We start from the raw sequence: 14,497 nt of genomic DNA, 5'->3' as shown, positions 1-14,497 counted from the left end.
TTAATGACTTACCGGACTATACGTTTGCATATATTCAGATGCTGTTCGCAGATGCTGCTTCTTCAGGGGTCAGGGCGAAAAGTATTGAAGAACTGAAGCATATATGTGAAGAACTCATTGAGCGATTCCTTGACTGGTGTTGCAAAAACTCGCTCGTTATAAACTCAAATTATTAAGTTTCAAAACCGTGATTTCGATGGATCCAGTCCAATTATTGTGAGGGTTGCAGGGAATTCTCTTCTCACCGTGGAACATGTCAAGTTTCTGGGACGGCGCGTTGATAGGTTTTTGAGGTGGAATTTTCAGGTAGACTTTTTGTGCCGAACGCTCAATAGTTCGTATTACGCCCTGCATTAACTGAAGGGGTCTGTCTCTACTGAAACCCTTTTGAATATATATTATTCTCTAGTTTACAGTCACCTTAATTACAACACCATCCTGTGGGGCGTATGGTCGGAGTGCAGCAGGGTGTTTATCACTCAAAAAAAGATTATTCCTCTCATATTCGGCCTGAAACCTAGAGATTCATGCAGGCCGATATTCAAATTTTGCTGACAGTGTTTATGGTCCCTGTTTAAGCTTCTCTGACAAGCAGAGAATACAGAAACTTCAGAACTCCTGTCTGCGTCTCATATTCGGAATACGAAAATTTGACAGAACTAGCCACACTCTACGTTTTATCAACTGGCTCGATATGGAGAACAGAAGATGTCTTCATGCTACATTATTGTTCATGAAAATATTAATTGGCCTTACTCCCCAGTAACTCTACAATAAGATTACTTTCCGCTCTGATGTTCACAACTTGAATATACGTTTTAAAGGAACGCTTACACCTCCTATATTTAGAACACAATAATTTCGTAGATGTTAGTCATACTAAGGTACGCGGTGCGTCAATTATTTATCTACTGAAGTCAGGATGGTTAGTAATCTGAGTCGTCTTCGAGCCTTGGTATTCAGCAAGCTTTTGGTTCAACAAAACATTGTTGATGAATTGATGTGTGTAAGAATCGTCTCACTTAAAATTGTTTATTTTTTACGTTTGGGTGGTTTCACTACTTGCTTTTATTTTTGATAATTGTTATAAGCTGTATGTTGCTACATTTTTTTTCCTCAATTGGAAGCAATGAATCGATGGGTTAGATTGAACAGTGCGCTAGATGAAGCGTACTGGATCTCGCATTTTCAATTGTTGATTGAGTATTTCTAATTCATGAAATTGAATAAAGACCTTTATTATATTATTATTATCATTTCCATAGCTATGGAACAAGGTACCAAGGTACGGAAATATGATATGTGTACCAAGGCCCTCAACTGCCAAATACGAATCATCACCTAAAATTTTCCGGAATTGCTTTCTATAACCATTTACCGAATAGGTTTAAGTCATTGAATGAAAGGATATTCAAGAAAGAGATCAAAAAATTATGTGTTCCAAGGGTTATTATGAATTGAAGGAACTTTTTTTGCAGATGAACTGAACTAGTGGTTGTATATTACTTATATTGTACTCAATTGACATTTCCTATATACCTCTGTGGTATCTGAAAGGTTGAATAAATTATTATCATTATTATTAAGTAGCCGTGAAAGTAGGATTTTTTTAAGGCTCTCATACCGTCCTGCATTTCCATCAAAAATTATTTTGTTTCAGTCGATGATTCATGATCAACCGAATGATTTTTCGTATAATAATCTCGAAGGAACAGAAAAAATTTTTTTAGGGACAGAATATTTGCGCCGAAATATTCAGTGGGATCTATACATTTCACATTGAAAAACAGAATAAAAAAATTGAATCCTTTTTATTTCGGATCATTGTCGAGAAATCAGGGAATAACGATTTCGAATTATATTACATGTAATTAATACAATCTCGTCCATATTTTCAAAAATCCTGATTTGACAAATTATCTTACAAGAATCGAAAAATCAATGATGAAATGTTATCAGTTATATAATTCTACTATTATTTCAATTGATATAGGCAATGAAAAATCATTGTCACTTCTTCAAATCACATGGGTGACCCGTTCACACTTTTCGCTAAGTGTCCCTCAAGATACTGCTCACTCGTTCTTCCACTGCCACTTTTCTAGATTTCCAAACAAATTCACAAACAGCTATTATACATGCTACTCCCATGCCACCCATGAGGACGACGAAGACACCGCCAACGTTTGCAAGTCCAAGTTCGTTCGCAGTACTACTCGTTTTCAGAACTTCGTCCTGAAAAATAAAAAAAAATAAAGAAAAACAGATTTCATAACTAACCATGGATACATGAAGTTATCATTATCTACGCGTTTCCTTAAGCATTATGATATTCATGAATCACTTGTGATCAATGAACCATTGTTCACTGATTTTCTGTCGAAAATTCATTAAACACTTGATTTTAGAATACTTCATCTACCAATGTGAAAAGATTACTTTTGAAATATAGTACCTGATTTTCAATGATACCTCTATTGGCTACAATATCTCAATACTCGCTACGGCAATTTCTGACCTTTTTATATTGCATCATAACAATATGTATGTCTATGTTCAGGGCCTTCTTTCTCTGATTCTGACCATGAAGTTTGATAGTCCAGTTTATGGCTCATAAATCATTATATTGATTTATGAGCCATAAACTGGACTATCAAACTTCATGGTCAGAATCAGAGAAAGAAGGCCCTGAACATAGACATACATATTGTTATGATGCAATATAAAAAGGTCAGAAATTGCCGTAGCGAGTATTGAGATATTGTAGCCAATAGAGGTATCATTGAAAATCAGGTACTATATTTCAAAAGTAATCTTTTCACATTGGTAGATGAAGTATTCTAAAATCAAGTTATGGCTATTATTCAAGCAGATGACGTTCAACAAACGAAGCATTTTCATATGTTCGTCCTCTGCAATCTTCTCTAATCTATAAGTATATCTATGGAAAATTCAAATTGTTACTCAGACTTTTGCCATTTAATAGGTATGTATAGCGGACGATGGGGTAATTGCGGACGCGGGGTAAGAGCGGACACAGGGATATCTATTAGATCCTTCTATATGCGCTCTGTTCAGTTCTTGGTCTACTGAACTCTAAAGTCTTTTAATTAAAAAGTCGGACGTCTTTTCAGTCTTTATTTTCTGTCATATCTATATAAATGTCAACGCTCCTTTTTTTATTTCAAACTATCAACTATGATCCTAATGTAAATGCAACAATGATACAAAATCTAACTTAACTCAAATTCTAACATTCTCCCAAGCCAAAAAAGTCTAGTCTTCAATTTCCAACCGGCAAATTTTGTGAACTGACCGTCTGTATTCGCCAACATTGGTTTTAACGTCGACGACACGAACCCTTCCATCGGGCCCTCGATGTACGTTCCCAATCCTGCCTAGACGCCACTGGAATCGTGGAGCATTCTCATCTGCTAGCAATACCAAATCACCTTCTTTGATACATTGATTATCATTAGTCCATTTGTTCCTTTTCGTCAGTGTGGGAGGATATTCTTTCATTCATCTTTTCCAGAAACTTTCTGATAAAGAACGAGCTCTTTGCCATTCAGATGAGACTCTGGTTAAGGGCCTAGAATTGACAATGAATTCTGCTTCGGCGAAAAATGTTTTTAAAGTCTCTTCTTTAAGCGTTTGTTGAAATAATACTCTTCCAATCACTCTCTTAACAAAGCCTATCAATCTTTCCCAAACTCCACCCATGTGTGGGGAAGCAGGAGGATTGAATGAGAATTCAATTCCTTTCACAGCCAAATTTTCTCGCAATTCTTCCATTCTGAATTGGCGTAAAGCTTCCTTCAGTTCCTTCGATGCGCCATGAAAATTGGTTCCGTTATCGCATAATATCTTTTCAGGGATTCCTCGTCTAGAGACCATTCTCATTATAGCTTGAATTGCTGAATCACTGGTTAGAGAATGAGCTATTTCTAGATGGATAGCTCTAACCGCCAGGCAGGTGAAAAGCACTCCCCATCTTTTTTCATTTCTTCTACCAATCTTGATACAAATCGGTCCAAAATAATCCAAACCAATGTTGATGAATGCTCTTTTTCCTTTCTGCAATCGTATTTCTGGCAATTGTCCCATCATAGGTACCATTGGCTTAGCTCTTGTGATTCTACATCTCAAACATTTTTGGAATACAGATTTCACAGCCCTTCGTCCATTAATGATCCAATATTTTTGTCTCAGCTCATTCAAGACGGTTTCAATGCCTTGATGATTAAAGTTCTCATGATATTTTTGAATTAGAAGTTGCGTCAAGTGATGTTCTGGAGATAAAATTATTGGATTTTTTGTCTCTTCATCTAAGACGGGTGACAAATCTGTTCTTCCACTGACAACAAGTAAGCTGTTTCTCAACTTTGGACATAAAGGATATAAGGCATTTTGTCGATCTAGTTTTTTTCCTCTTCTACTGTCCATTAATGCTTTATAGAAGCAATCCCTTTGTGACTTTTGCAGCAATAATTGTTCAGCATCTTTTAAATCCTTGTCAGTAACCCTTTTCACGTCTTGGGAAATAGTAGATGGGTCTTTTAATTGAGTTTTACGTAACAAATCTTTGAAAATATGTGTAGACCTCAAAAATCGTGCAGTAGCGAATAATAGCCTCGTATATTTAGAGAACCGCTTTATTTCTGGGAGAAGACCATGGAATTCGAATTCTTGTATCACTAAACATCTTTCAAATTTTTCCTCGGCTGTACTTTGATGTTTTTCCACTAATTTAGTATCTTCTTGCGGCCAATATTGTTTGGATTTTCTCAAAAACTGTGGCCCATGCATCCAGAACTCCATGTCTGGTTTGGTAGGTGCCTGTCGTGTAGCTAAGTCTGCAGGATTTTCACTTGTAGGAACCCATCTCCACTGATCCACATCACTCGAAGCTCTAATTTCTGCAACTCGATTGGAAACAAACTGTTTGTATTTGTTCGATTTATCTCTTATCCATCCAAGTACCCACATTGAATCTGTCCAAAAATAAACTCGATTGATTGGTATTTCTAAAGATCTAGTTACACTTGCAGCTATTCTGCTTCCTAGGATTGCACCTTGTGGTACTCTGTGGAACATTTCCCTCACGTCACCACAAAAGGCGATCTTTTTCTGACGAAATTTCAGCAAGATAGCTCCAAGAGAATTCATTTGATGAGGTCCAGTCAGCAGCATGTCATTCAGACTGATACCATTGGATTTTGCTGCTGCATCGAAGACCACTCTTACCTTTTTCTTATTTGGATTTATCACTGCAAAGTGCGGCAGGTACCATGTGCGGGGACCACAATTTTTAATCTCTTCTACTGATAGCTTTCGTAGATAGTTTTTTCTCACGTGATCTTCAAATTTGGCACAATATTCATCAGCTAAATATTTATCTTTCAAACATTTCCTTTCAGTACAATTTAATCTTTGCATGGCTGTAGCATAACTATTTGGCATTTTGCATTCATCATTCTTCCATAGCAATCCTATTTCATATCTCTCGCCAACTTGTTTTATTGTTCTATTCATTATTTCGTTGGCTCTGGTATCTTCCTCATTTACTTCAAATTTAGAAACAGGAATTGTTCCAAAAGATTCTGTAGTGTAGAGTTTTTCCATGATATCCTTCAAATCTTGTTCAGGTTCTCTTTCGTCACATATATGAAAAATGTGATATTCCGATCTATTTTGTATGTCTGATTGGATTGGTCCATGTACAGACCAACCTAATTTAGATTTAGAAGCAACAATTGAGTTTGTTGGTGTAGATTGGATACGCCTGGGTATGATCAAATCGATGTTGTCCTGACCAATGATCATAACAGGTGTCACTTTCGTATAACTCTCAATAGGAATACCTTCCAAATATTGATGGTCATGTAAATTGAAAGATTGTTCAGGAAGCGATAAATTCGAAACTGTGCGAACCCCTCTTAGTAGAAAGGTGTCATCATTGTCGATTCTTGATATGTTTATGTCTAGTCGAGTAGAATTTTCTTCCTTTATCACGTCATCATTGGTCCATTGTAAACATAATGGCTGTTTTTCACCCAGTATTCTAATTTGATCGGCTATCTTGTCATGTAAGAGTGTAACTGTTGAGCCTTCATCACACAAAGCATAAATTTTGAGAGTTCCGTTTCGACCATGAATTTTGAGTGGAACGAACCGCAATAAAACTGTAGTTTCACTTCTCACCATACCAACAATATTCATAGATACGGGTTCTGATACTATCGGGTTTTCATTTGATTTCTTGATTTCATTATGAAGAAGTGAATGATGTGACAGTTTGCATCCATTCTTTCCACAAATTTTTTTGTTTCTACACCTGAGTTTTTGATGATTTCTCTTGAGACAAGAAAAACATAATTTTTTCGATCTTACAACCTTCCATCTACTTTCCATATCATCCATTTCCATTTTTGGACAATTGTCATCATGGGCGGGCTCTTCACAATAATTGCATTTAAGAACTCTTCCATCGTGAAGAGTGAACACTCTTTCTGTACTTCTTCCATTGTAGAAAGACGATCTCGTTTTGTCCCAGGGAAATTTAGATCTATCCCAATGTGCAGAAAAGCTACTAACACTTACTTGACAAGCTGCCTCTGAAAAAGTAGCCAACCAATTAGCAAAATCTTCAAGATTGGTTTCACAATTTTGTCTTTTCTTTTGAATTATTACTTCACCCCATTTGATTTTCAACTCGTCTGGCAATTTACTCACTAAATCTCTTTGTAATTGTGGATTCTGTAAATGACCAATAGAATGTAGAGATTTCATTATGGTTACGATATTAGTGACTTCGGTCGAGAAGTGTATCAATTTTTCCAAATTTGTGTCTTTTATTGGTTGTATTACTCTTATTTTGGACAGTAGCATCTCTATAATTACATCAGGTCGGCCAAAACGAGTTTCTAACACGCTCAGTTATCATGACCAAGTTATCTAGTTTCAATCATCTTTAGTGCGAAGAAAACAGTTACTACTGGTGCTCGTTCATAGTTTTCAAGATAAGTCATTTCAAAAAATTTTGTAACTTTTGATCTAATTTTGAGAATTCATTATTTTGCTTGTAGTTTATATAGAAAAAGTGATGTAGAATAGTGAATAATTTTTATTGATTGTTTTGTTTCAATGGAGGTGATGCACAAATAACATTCAACAAAATATTGTACTAGTCTCAAACTTTTGTTTTATTATTTTTGAAATGCCATTTGGGGTAATTGCGAACAAGGTAATCACCCCAAATATACAGATGCAACTGCAACTAACCCAACACACGTCCGCTTTTACCCCAAATGATTCGGGTAAATACGGACAGAAAGGGTTTTGTATTTCTTGAAAGAAACAATTTTGTTCATTATTCCCGTGAAATTATAAATGATGATTTTATAGTTGATGAATCAAAGATTAATAAATTAATAAAATCAGAATGATAAGTCATTATCTACAAGTGTTATACATAATTTTCCTTCAGCGTCCGCAATTACCCCATCGTCCCCTACATTTCAGAAACCTTTCAATTGGAAGACGATCTTTGACGTAACGAACTATGAAAGTTAGTTGTTGGTCAATATGAAGCAGGTCAGGCGTTCTGTCTACGCTAATGGCAAATTTTTTTGGATGATTCGATCTGATTTATAATTTTTTTACAAGTTTCTGCTGATAAATAAGAAATATTTTGGAATAAACGGCTCTAATTCGCTCAATAATTTCACACACCCAAAATAACTTTCATTACTGGAAATTCCAGAATTTCATTTTCTCCGGGAAACTTCTTCTATACAAATGATCGTGATTCACGCCAAAAAGCCTATGCAGTGCCCGATACGTCACAATAAGATCTCCACTATCTAGACGATTTCTAAAGATTTGGAGATTTATTACTCTCAAACAAGCGTGATAGTCTGGCCTTATCTTCCCAAAAGGAATCCTTGTGTTCCAACGCTTCACAGACTCGAGAAGAAGTTGGTTACTCTTCGGAGAGGGCACTACACCGCTCCAGCATACTCCATCAAAGGGCGCACATAGCTGCAATAAAGTGTACTACTAGTTACCAAGCTGCAGCCCTTAAACAATTTCTGAATCATTTAGGTCATCTGTCTGGCTTTTGCGTCAACAGCCGCCACGTGGCGAGACCAGGTCAAATCATGAGACACTGTGACGCCCAGATCATTATTGGTGGTCAACGGAGCGGATTATTTCAGATATTTCAGATGTGAGACATGGCAGTTTCTGGGATTCAGTGGCAACAACCAATTTCGACACCGGTCACCCACAGCCCGCAGATCGTTCTGCAGAGCCTTCGCAGACGATTGAAGATGAAAAATCTGAAGCTTTGAATTACGAACCGATGCAATATGACATTTTCGAATTTGAAGAAGTGAAATCAGCTATCAACTGGAAAACACTTGGACCTGATGGTCTACAAAATCGAGACACTTTGTATAATGCATGAAGATTCAGCCCTCGCAATAAACGAGGTCATAGAAATGCTGAAAGTATGCCAATATTTACAGCACATGGCACAACATACCTGTTACCTAAAAACAAAAGGAATACAAAAGATACATCTGAATATCGACCGATAACATGCTTATAGAGAAAAATAAGAAGAATGCTGACGAAACATCAAAAGCATCACCTTGAAAGCTCAATAGAACGAACAGAGCTACAATGACATCTTGGGGGTCGAGGAAATATTGAGTTCCGACCGTATGTCCCAGGAAATTGAAGGACTTCGAGAATATTTCCTGAACAAGGCTGCTTCATCAAGACTTCATCCAGCAGTTTGTCATGCCGATAATTCTACTCTATTAAAGCTGCAACAGGATCACATAGAAATTGTCGAACACTCTGCAATAAAGCAAAATGCAAAAACTGATTGGCAAGCCTTTATATGGGAGACACCAGAACGAGGTCAACCATGGCGGAGGGATTCATCATTGCCATCCAAGTTCCAGTTATTTCAACAAGGAACTACATGAAATATACAACCAAGTATGCCTCAGCGGCGGACGATAGTTGCCGTTATGGCTGTGCGACACATGAAACTATACGGCACCGCGAGATGTCAGAAATTCGCGGGGACGGAGTACAAGAATAAACATGATGCTGTTGCCAAGATTCTACACGAGGAATTGGCTATAAAATACCAACTTCTAAGGTCACAAAAGGTTCCTTATTACAATTACCATCTAGATGTTGTATTAATGATCATCACAAGCTCTACTGGGATTATATTACTGAATGAATATGAGAATAGAGCAGTGTTCATCGATGTGGCGATTCCAAATAATAACGACATAACTTCGTCGCAGTTGCTCTCTGCTGTTTATCTGTACTGCCTATTGTCACAGGAGGGCACACAGTCGGAACTAGCACTGAGAAATTACAAGTCTGTTCGCTATTTTTTTTCCTTCTTTTTGTAGATTTATTCCCGGTAACGGGATACAGCAATGAATGAATGAATGTCTGCCTATTTTTTAAGCGCTCCCCATAAAAAATAATACAACGGTATCAGATCAGGGGATCGAGGAGGCCAAGCCACATGTCTCACAAAAACCATACATGAGAATCAAATTCGTATATTCTTCCCGAGAATATTGCAAAAGCATTTCTATGTTCTTTAACAGAACAAATCGCCAAATGGAGCAGGTTTGATGTCAAATTTGATTGTTTAATTGGCTTTTTTCAGTGGATTGCAGATCAAATAACTATGATAAATTATATTTGTACCTTTCGGTTGCTTTCATCATTTTTAAATCCTTGGAATGTCCCCGGCTCTCAAATCAGAGTGATAAAAAAAAAAAATTGTTGAATTTTCAAGATGAGTTTTAACATTATTCAGGTATTTTCTCGTTTTTCGAGCGTTATACTTATGGTTTCATCCACAGACGAATAATTTATTCATTACTAGACCATGGTTTCATCACACGATACAGTAGTAGTTGAGGCGTCCTGTGATGAAACCATAGTCTAATAATAAATAAATTATCAGTCTATGGCCATCCAAGAAAATTGTTAGATGAAGGAATGTATCAGAAGGTTATCAAAAAAATTTTTCTTTTATTTTGACAGCCTAGAACCCCACCTCCAACGATCAAAATGAACAGATATTCTGTTCACAATGGAGCGCAGATTTCTCTTTTTTTCCAAAATTTAAGATGGCATTCCAAGAAAATTGATGGAATGGATGCACGGAGAGATAAATCTTCCTGGCCATTTTAATTAAAAAAAAAGGAATATACTCTCGATCGTGGACAGAATAACAGTTCGTGTTGATCCTTGAAGTTAGAGCTCTAGGGTTGTCTGACTACACCTTTTCCAAGTGTATTTCAGAAATCGTCAACTGTATTTCAGATTAGTCAATTCGATTTCAGAAAGCGTCAATTGTATTTCAGATTAGTCAATTCGATTTCAGAAAGCGTCAATTGTATTTCAGATTAGTCAATTCAATTTCAGAAAACATCAAATGTAATTCAGATTAGTCAATTGAATTTCAGAAATCGTCAATTGTAATTCAGATTGAAGTATATGTATTTCAGAAACGGTCATTTATGATTCAGAAAGTACGTAGAGATGTAAAAAAGGATGACTTATGTAGATGTCAGGTACATATGTATGTATGTCGAGATATATGTAGACTTGTTACACTTGTATGGTTTGTGTTATAGGCCCCAGTTGTAATTCAGATTAAATGATTTGTAATTCAGAAAGTACGAATATCATTCAAATTACATAGAAATGTGAAAAAGTGTGAGTTGAAAAAGAGAAATTTTCTTCAGAACGTTGGCAAGCTTTCAATGAAGATTTGAAAAAAGAGATACATTTTGTCCAAATTCCCGCAATCACTGTTAAAACACTGAACTCATGGAATCTGATGTCAATGATACTGAATTCACGCGTTACGCGAGCAGCTGAAGAAGGCCTATACTGTTGCGTTATTTCTCTTTTCAATAATTGTATTCATGATTGAATGTAGGAACTGCTTTAATCTTATTATTCGTTCGTTTCTTCGTTCAATTTGTGAAGATTACCATCAATAACTACCAGAAGCAATCACTCCATGCTCCATGACTCATTCACGAAATCACGAACCCCTAAAATGTCTTCCAAAAAAAGATCTAACGGTTTTTCAAAGAACTTCAGTAATGTTTTTTACATTACATTAAACCGAATTTCCAAATATCACAGTTATCTCACTTTCAGTCTGATCTCGGGATTCAAGAGGATAAACCGTATTTCCAATAACCATTTCTGTAACCTATATGAAATGTGTGTAATTTCGAATTAGGATTTCCGAAATACAATTGACGATTTCTGAAATTAAATAATTGACTGATCTGAATTACAAGTGATGTTTTCTGAAATGCAATTGATATTTTCTGAAATTGAATTGACTAATCTGAAATACAATTGACGCTTTCTGAAATTGAATTGACTAATCTGAAATACAATTGACACTTTCTGAAATCGAATTGACTAATCTGAAATACAATTGACGCTTTCTGAAATCGAATTGACTAATCTGAAATACAATTGACGATTTCTGAAATAAAATTGACGATTTCTGAAATACATTTGGAAATGGTGTAAATCCGATACTCTATCAATTTTATTGGCCAGCCGTTTTACACATTCCAGAAAATATGAGAAACATATGCTCTCCAACGTCTTCAGAATTTTGATGGTTCATTTAGAACCTTGGAGCTGGGGCTCTATGCAAGGATATTTTATTCATCCCTCTATTTACTCTATCCATCAATTTCTCTGACCGTCTATGAACTCATATTCCCCCCGGAGTAGAAATCCGTTGAATATTCTGAATAGAAAAAAAAACGTTGTACGAAATCATAGATTATAAACCTTAATCTATAATTCAAGAATTATAGATTAAGGTCCAATGATCCTCTCCGTCGTTCAATGGCTACTGCACCTCTTCTGCTCCATATAAATCAAGAATGAGCAGAGTGAGATTATGAATGATAAAAATTATTCAGGATTTTCAGGAGAATGGAAAGATGACATAGACAAAAAACAAGGAAGTAAGGCCAAGGTTTTCTGCAACACCCTCTATAATATATATATATATTTGAAAAAGGTTTTTTCAAAAATTTACTGTGAATCATGAAACTTTTGTATGAAACTGTTTTTTCTCCAGGGTTGCGCGAAAATGTTAAAAGGCAAGAAGGGGCATTTATAATCAATCACCCTGTACTGAGCTATCAAATGAATCCTCTAGCTAGAGTGTAGACAAGTAGTACAGGGTGTATCTTGAATAGGCTATGTGAGATATTCATCAGACATAACCTTGAAGAATATTCCTACTTTTTCGTACTTTCTGAATTACAAGTGACGGTTTCTGAATAAGAAATGATTAATTCTGATTTACAATTGATCGTTTCTGAAATTAAATTAAATAATCTGAATTACATTTGATGTTTTCTGAAATAAAAGTGACTAAACTGAGTTTCAAATGACCATTTCTGAAATCAAATTGACTAATCTGAAATACAATTGACGGTTTCTGAAATAAACTCGATTTATCTGAACTTCAATTGATGCTTTCTGAATTACAACTGGAAATGGTGTAGTATTAGGATCTATTTCAGTTATCATTGAAAATTTTTTATTGTCATCTAAAAAGTTTTGTATAGGTGATTTTGGGTGAATTGGCCTATTTAGACCAGTTCCAACTTCTTTAAAAAAAAAGCTTCACCTTCAAATACACCCTGTATATGGTGCAGATATAGTAATGTATTTTAATATGAATATAACACAAAAAATTAGCTCAGAATTAAGGAGTTATCCTAGATTTCAATAATATCTGCACAACTAAACATAGAAGAATTTTTGAAATTCAAAAGCTTCATATTTGACTCACTCTGCTGCACTTTCCACCGCCACGTTTTTCTTTCCACCACCTTGTTTTCAATATGTGTAGTTTACCCTCCTCTTGGAGCTTCAATATAGCCCCGCTAATTGCCATTCGAAACGGTGAATCTGAAAATAAGAATCGAAACATGAAAATGAGGTCCTCGTCACTAGCCGACCGACAGATGTTCTTCTACCATAGTATGGGAATAGTGAAAAACTTTTCAATTCAGTCTTTTTATTGGAACATTTATGTTGCAAACAATTTTTTTTGTTTCGTTATCTAAATACAGTTGACTTCGAACGACATGCCATCAACTTTGGAAAGCATGGATTTTCGAGAATATTGCCGCAAACACTCAAGGACTCTCCCTTTGATTCATTTTTCGTCATTGCAAATCGGCGTGCCAGTTTGAATCATGAGGATGCGAGGCATCCCCTTTATAATTGGCCTCTAATATCGTTGTTTGAAGGACGTTGTTAATTTATATCTTCAAAGCAAATCTTGTGCTTCTTCATGAACGTGGTTGGTTGATATTTCGTGACATAATAATAGCCTTAAGATGAATACATTGTAACGACTTTACCCCAGGTATCTCTAGCGCCAGCTATTCTTCAACGGGAAAAATAGCAAACTTCCCCTAGTGTCTTCGAGAAGGGGACAATATTCCGTGTTATCTGGGGTGTTAACCAGTGAAAGTCAAAATCGAAGTTGACAAATTTATTCGTTGACTCGCAATTAGGAACCCAATAGGCACTACGTCTTACTTGGAACATAGATAAAAGGAATGAAAAATAAACATTTGTGGTTGTCCAAAGACTGGAGTGAGATAATTGCTTAGTGTCGCCAATCACAATTGAGATAGTTGAATCTGACATCATTGTCACGTCAATTGTCTGCACAAAAATGTAGGAGCTATATAAATTTATTTATTTCACGCCACTGCCTTAGTGTCGAGTATGGAGAGTAGTGTACTCTCCATAGTGTCGAGCTAGACAGAGAAGCATCGAATGTTTGAACTACAACAAATACATTCATAGCACGTCAATGTCCATTCCATGTATTTATGATCTGAGACGTGGTTTTCATTTAGATAAGAATTTTGTAAAATTTGCGCAAAAGACTAGTGAATTGAAACAAAAAGTGCAGCTGTCTGATCTCATTGCTGTGTGTTATCTTTTAAATATTGATTATTTGGGTAGTGAAGATGAAGTGGTTGTACGTATTTGTGGTTTCATGAATGATCTGAAGTCACTGGATGATAAGGAATATTCTCATTCATTTATTTAAACAATGAGATGGGTTATGTGGATAACGGAACAAACTTCAGACTATAAACAAAAATATACAGGTGACAAAACGAAAAGTAGCGAGGTTGATCACTCCACTCATCGTATCTGTTTTTGGAAGTTAACCGAAGGGGCTTCTACAACAGAGGATAATAATATAATAATAATAATAATAATGTGTATTGACCCAAAATAACCGAAAAAAATACAAATAAATCCACCAATACACAATCGTCAACAAACATTTAAAGACCACAAAAGTGCCAAGCACTTGTAACTAATAACTTTACTTATCTACATACGCATTTATGCATAGATG

The 14,497-nt window shown here is 35.8% G+C and overlaps 1 protein-coding gene across 4 annotated transcripts in view; it reads right to left on the bottom strand.

Annotated features, from left to right (window-relative positions):
• Positions 1-1,792: 1,792 nt before the first annotated feature.
• Positions 1,793-14,497, bottom strand: part of LOC123317996 (glutamate receptor ionotropic, kainate 2) — a 227,011-nt gene continuing 214,306 nt past the window's right edge. For all 4 annotated transcript variants that reach the window (XM_044904641.1, XM_044904642.1, XM_044904643.1 and 1 more), the window contains 2 exons: positions 12,899-13,017; positions 1,793-2,235 (listed from right to left, as the gene is read on the bottom strand). In XM_044904641.1, coding sequence (XP_044760576.1) covers positions 2,053-2,235; positions 12,899-13,017 — 302 coding nt within the window. In that variant the 3' untranslated portion in view covers positions 1,793-2,052. The remainder of the gene's footprint in view (positions 2,236-12,898; positions 13,018-14,497) is intronic.

The sequence above is a fragment of the Coccinella septempunctata genome, chromosome 7 (assembly GCF_907165205.1).
Source record: "Coccinella septempunctata chromosome 7, icCocSept1.1, whole genome shotgun sequence".
NCBI classification, from domain to species: Eukaryota; Metazoa; Arthropoda; class Insecta; order Coleoptera; family Coccinellidae; genus Coccinella; species Coccinella septempunctata.
Note: the sequence above shows the minus strand (reverse complement) of the source record. Positions and strands in the feature narration are given on the sequence as shown.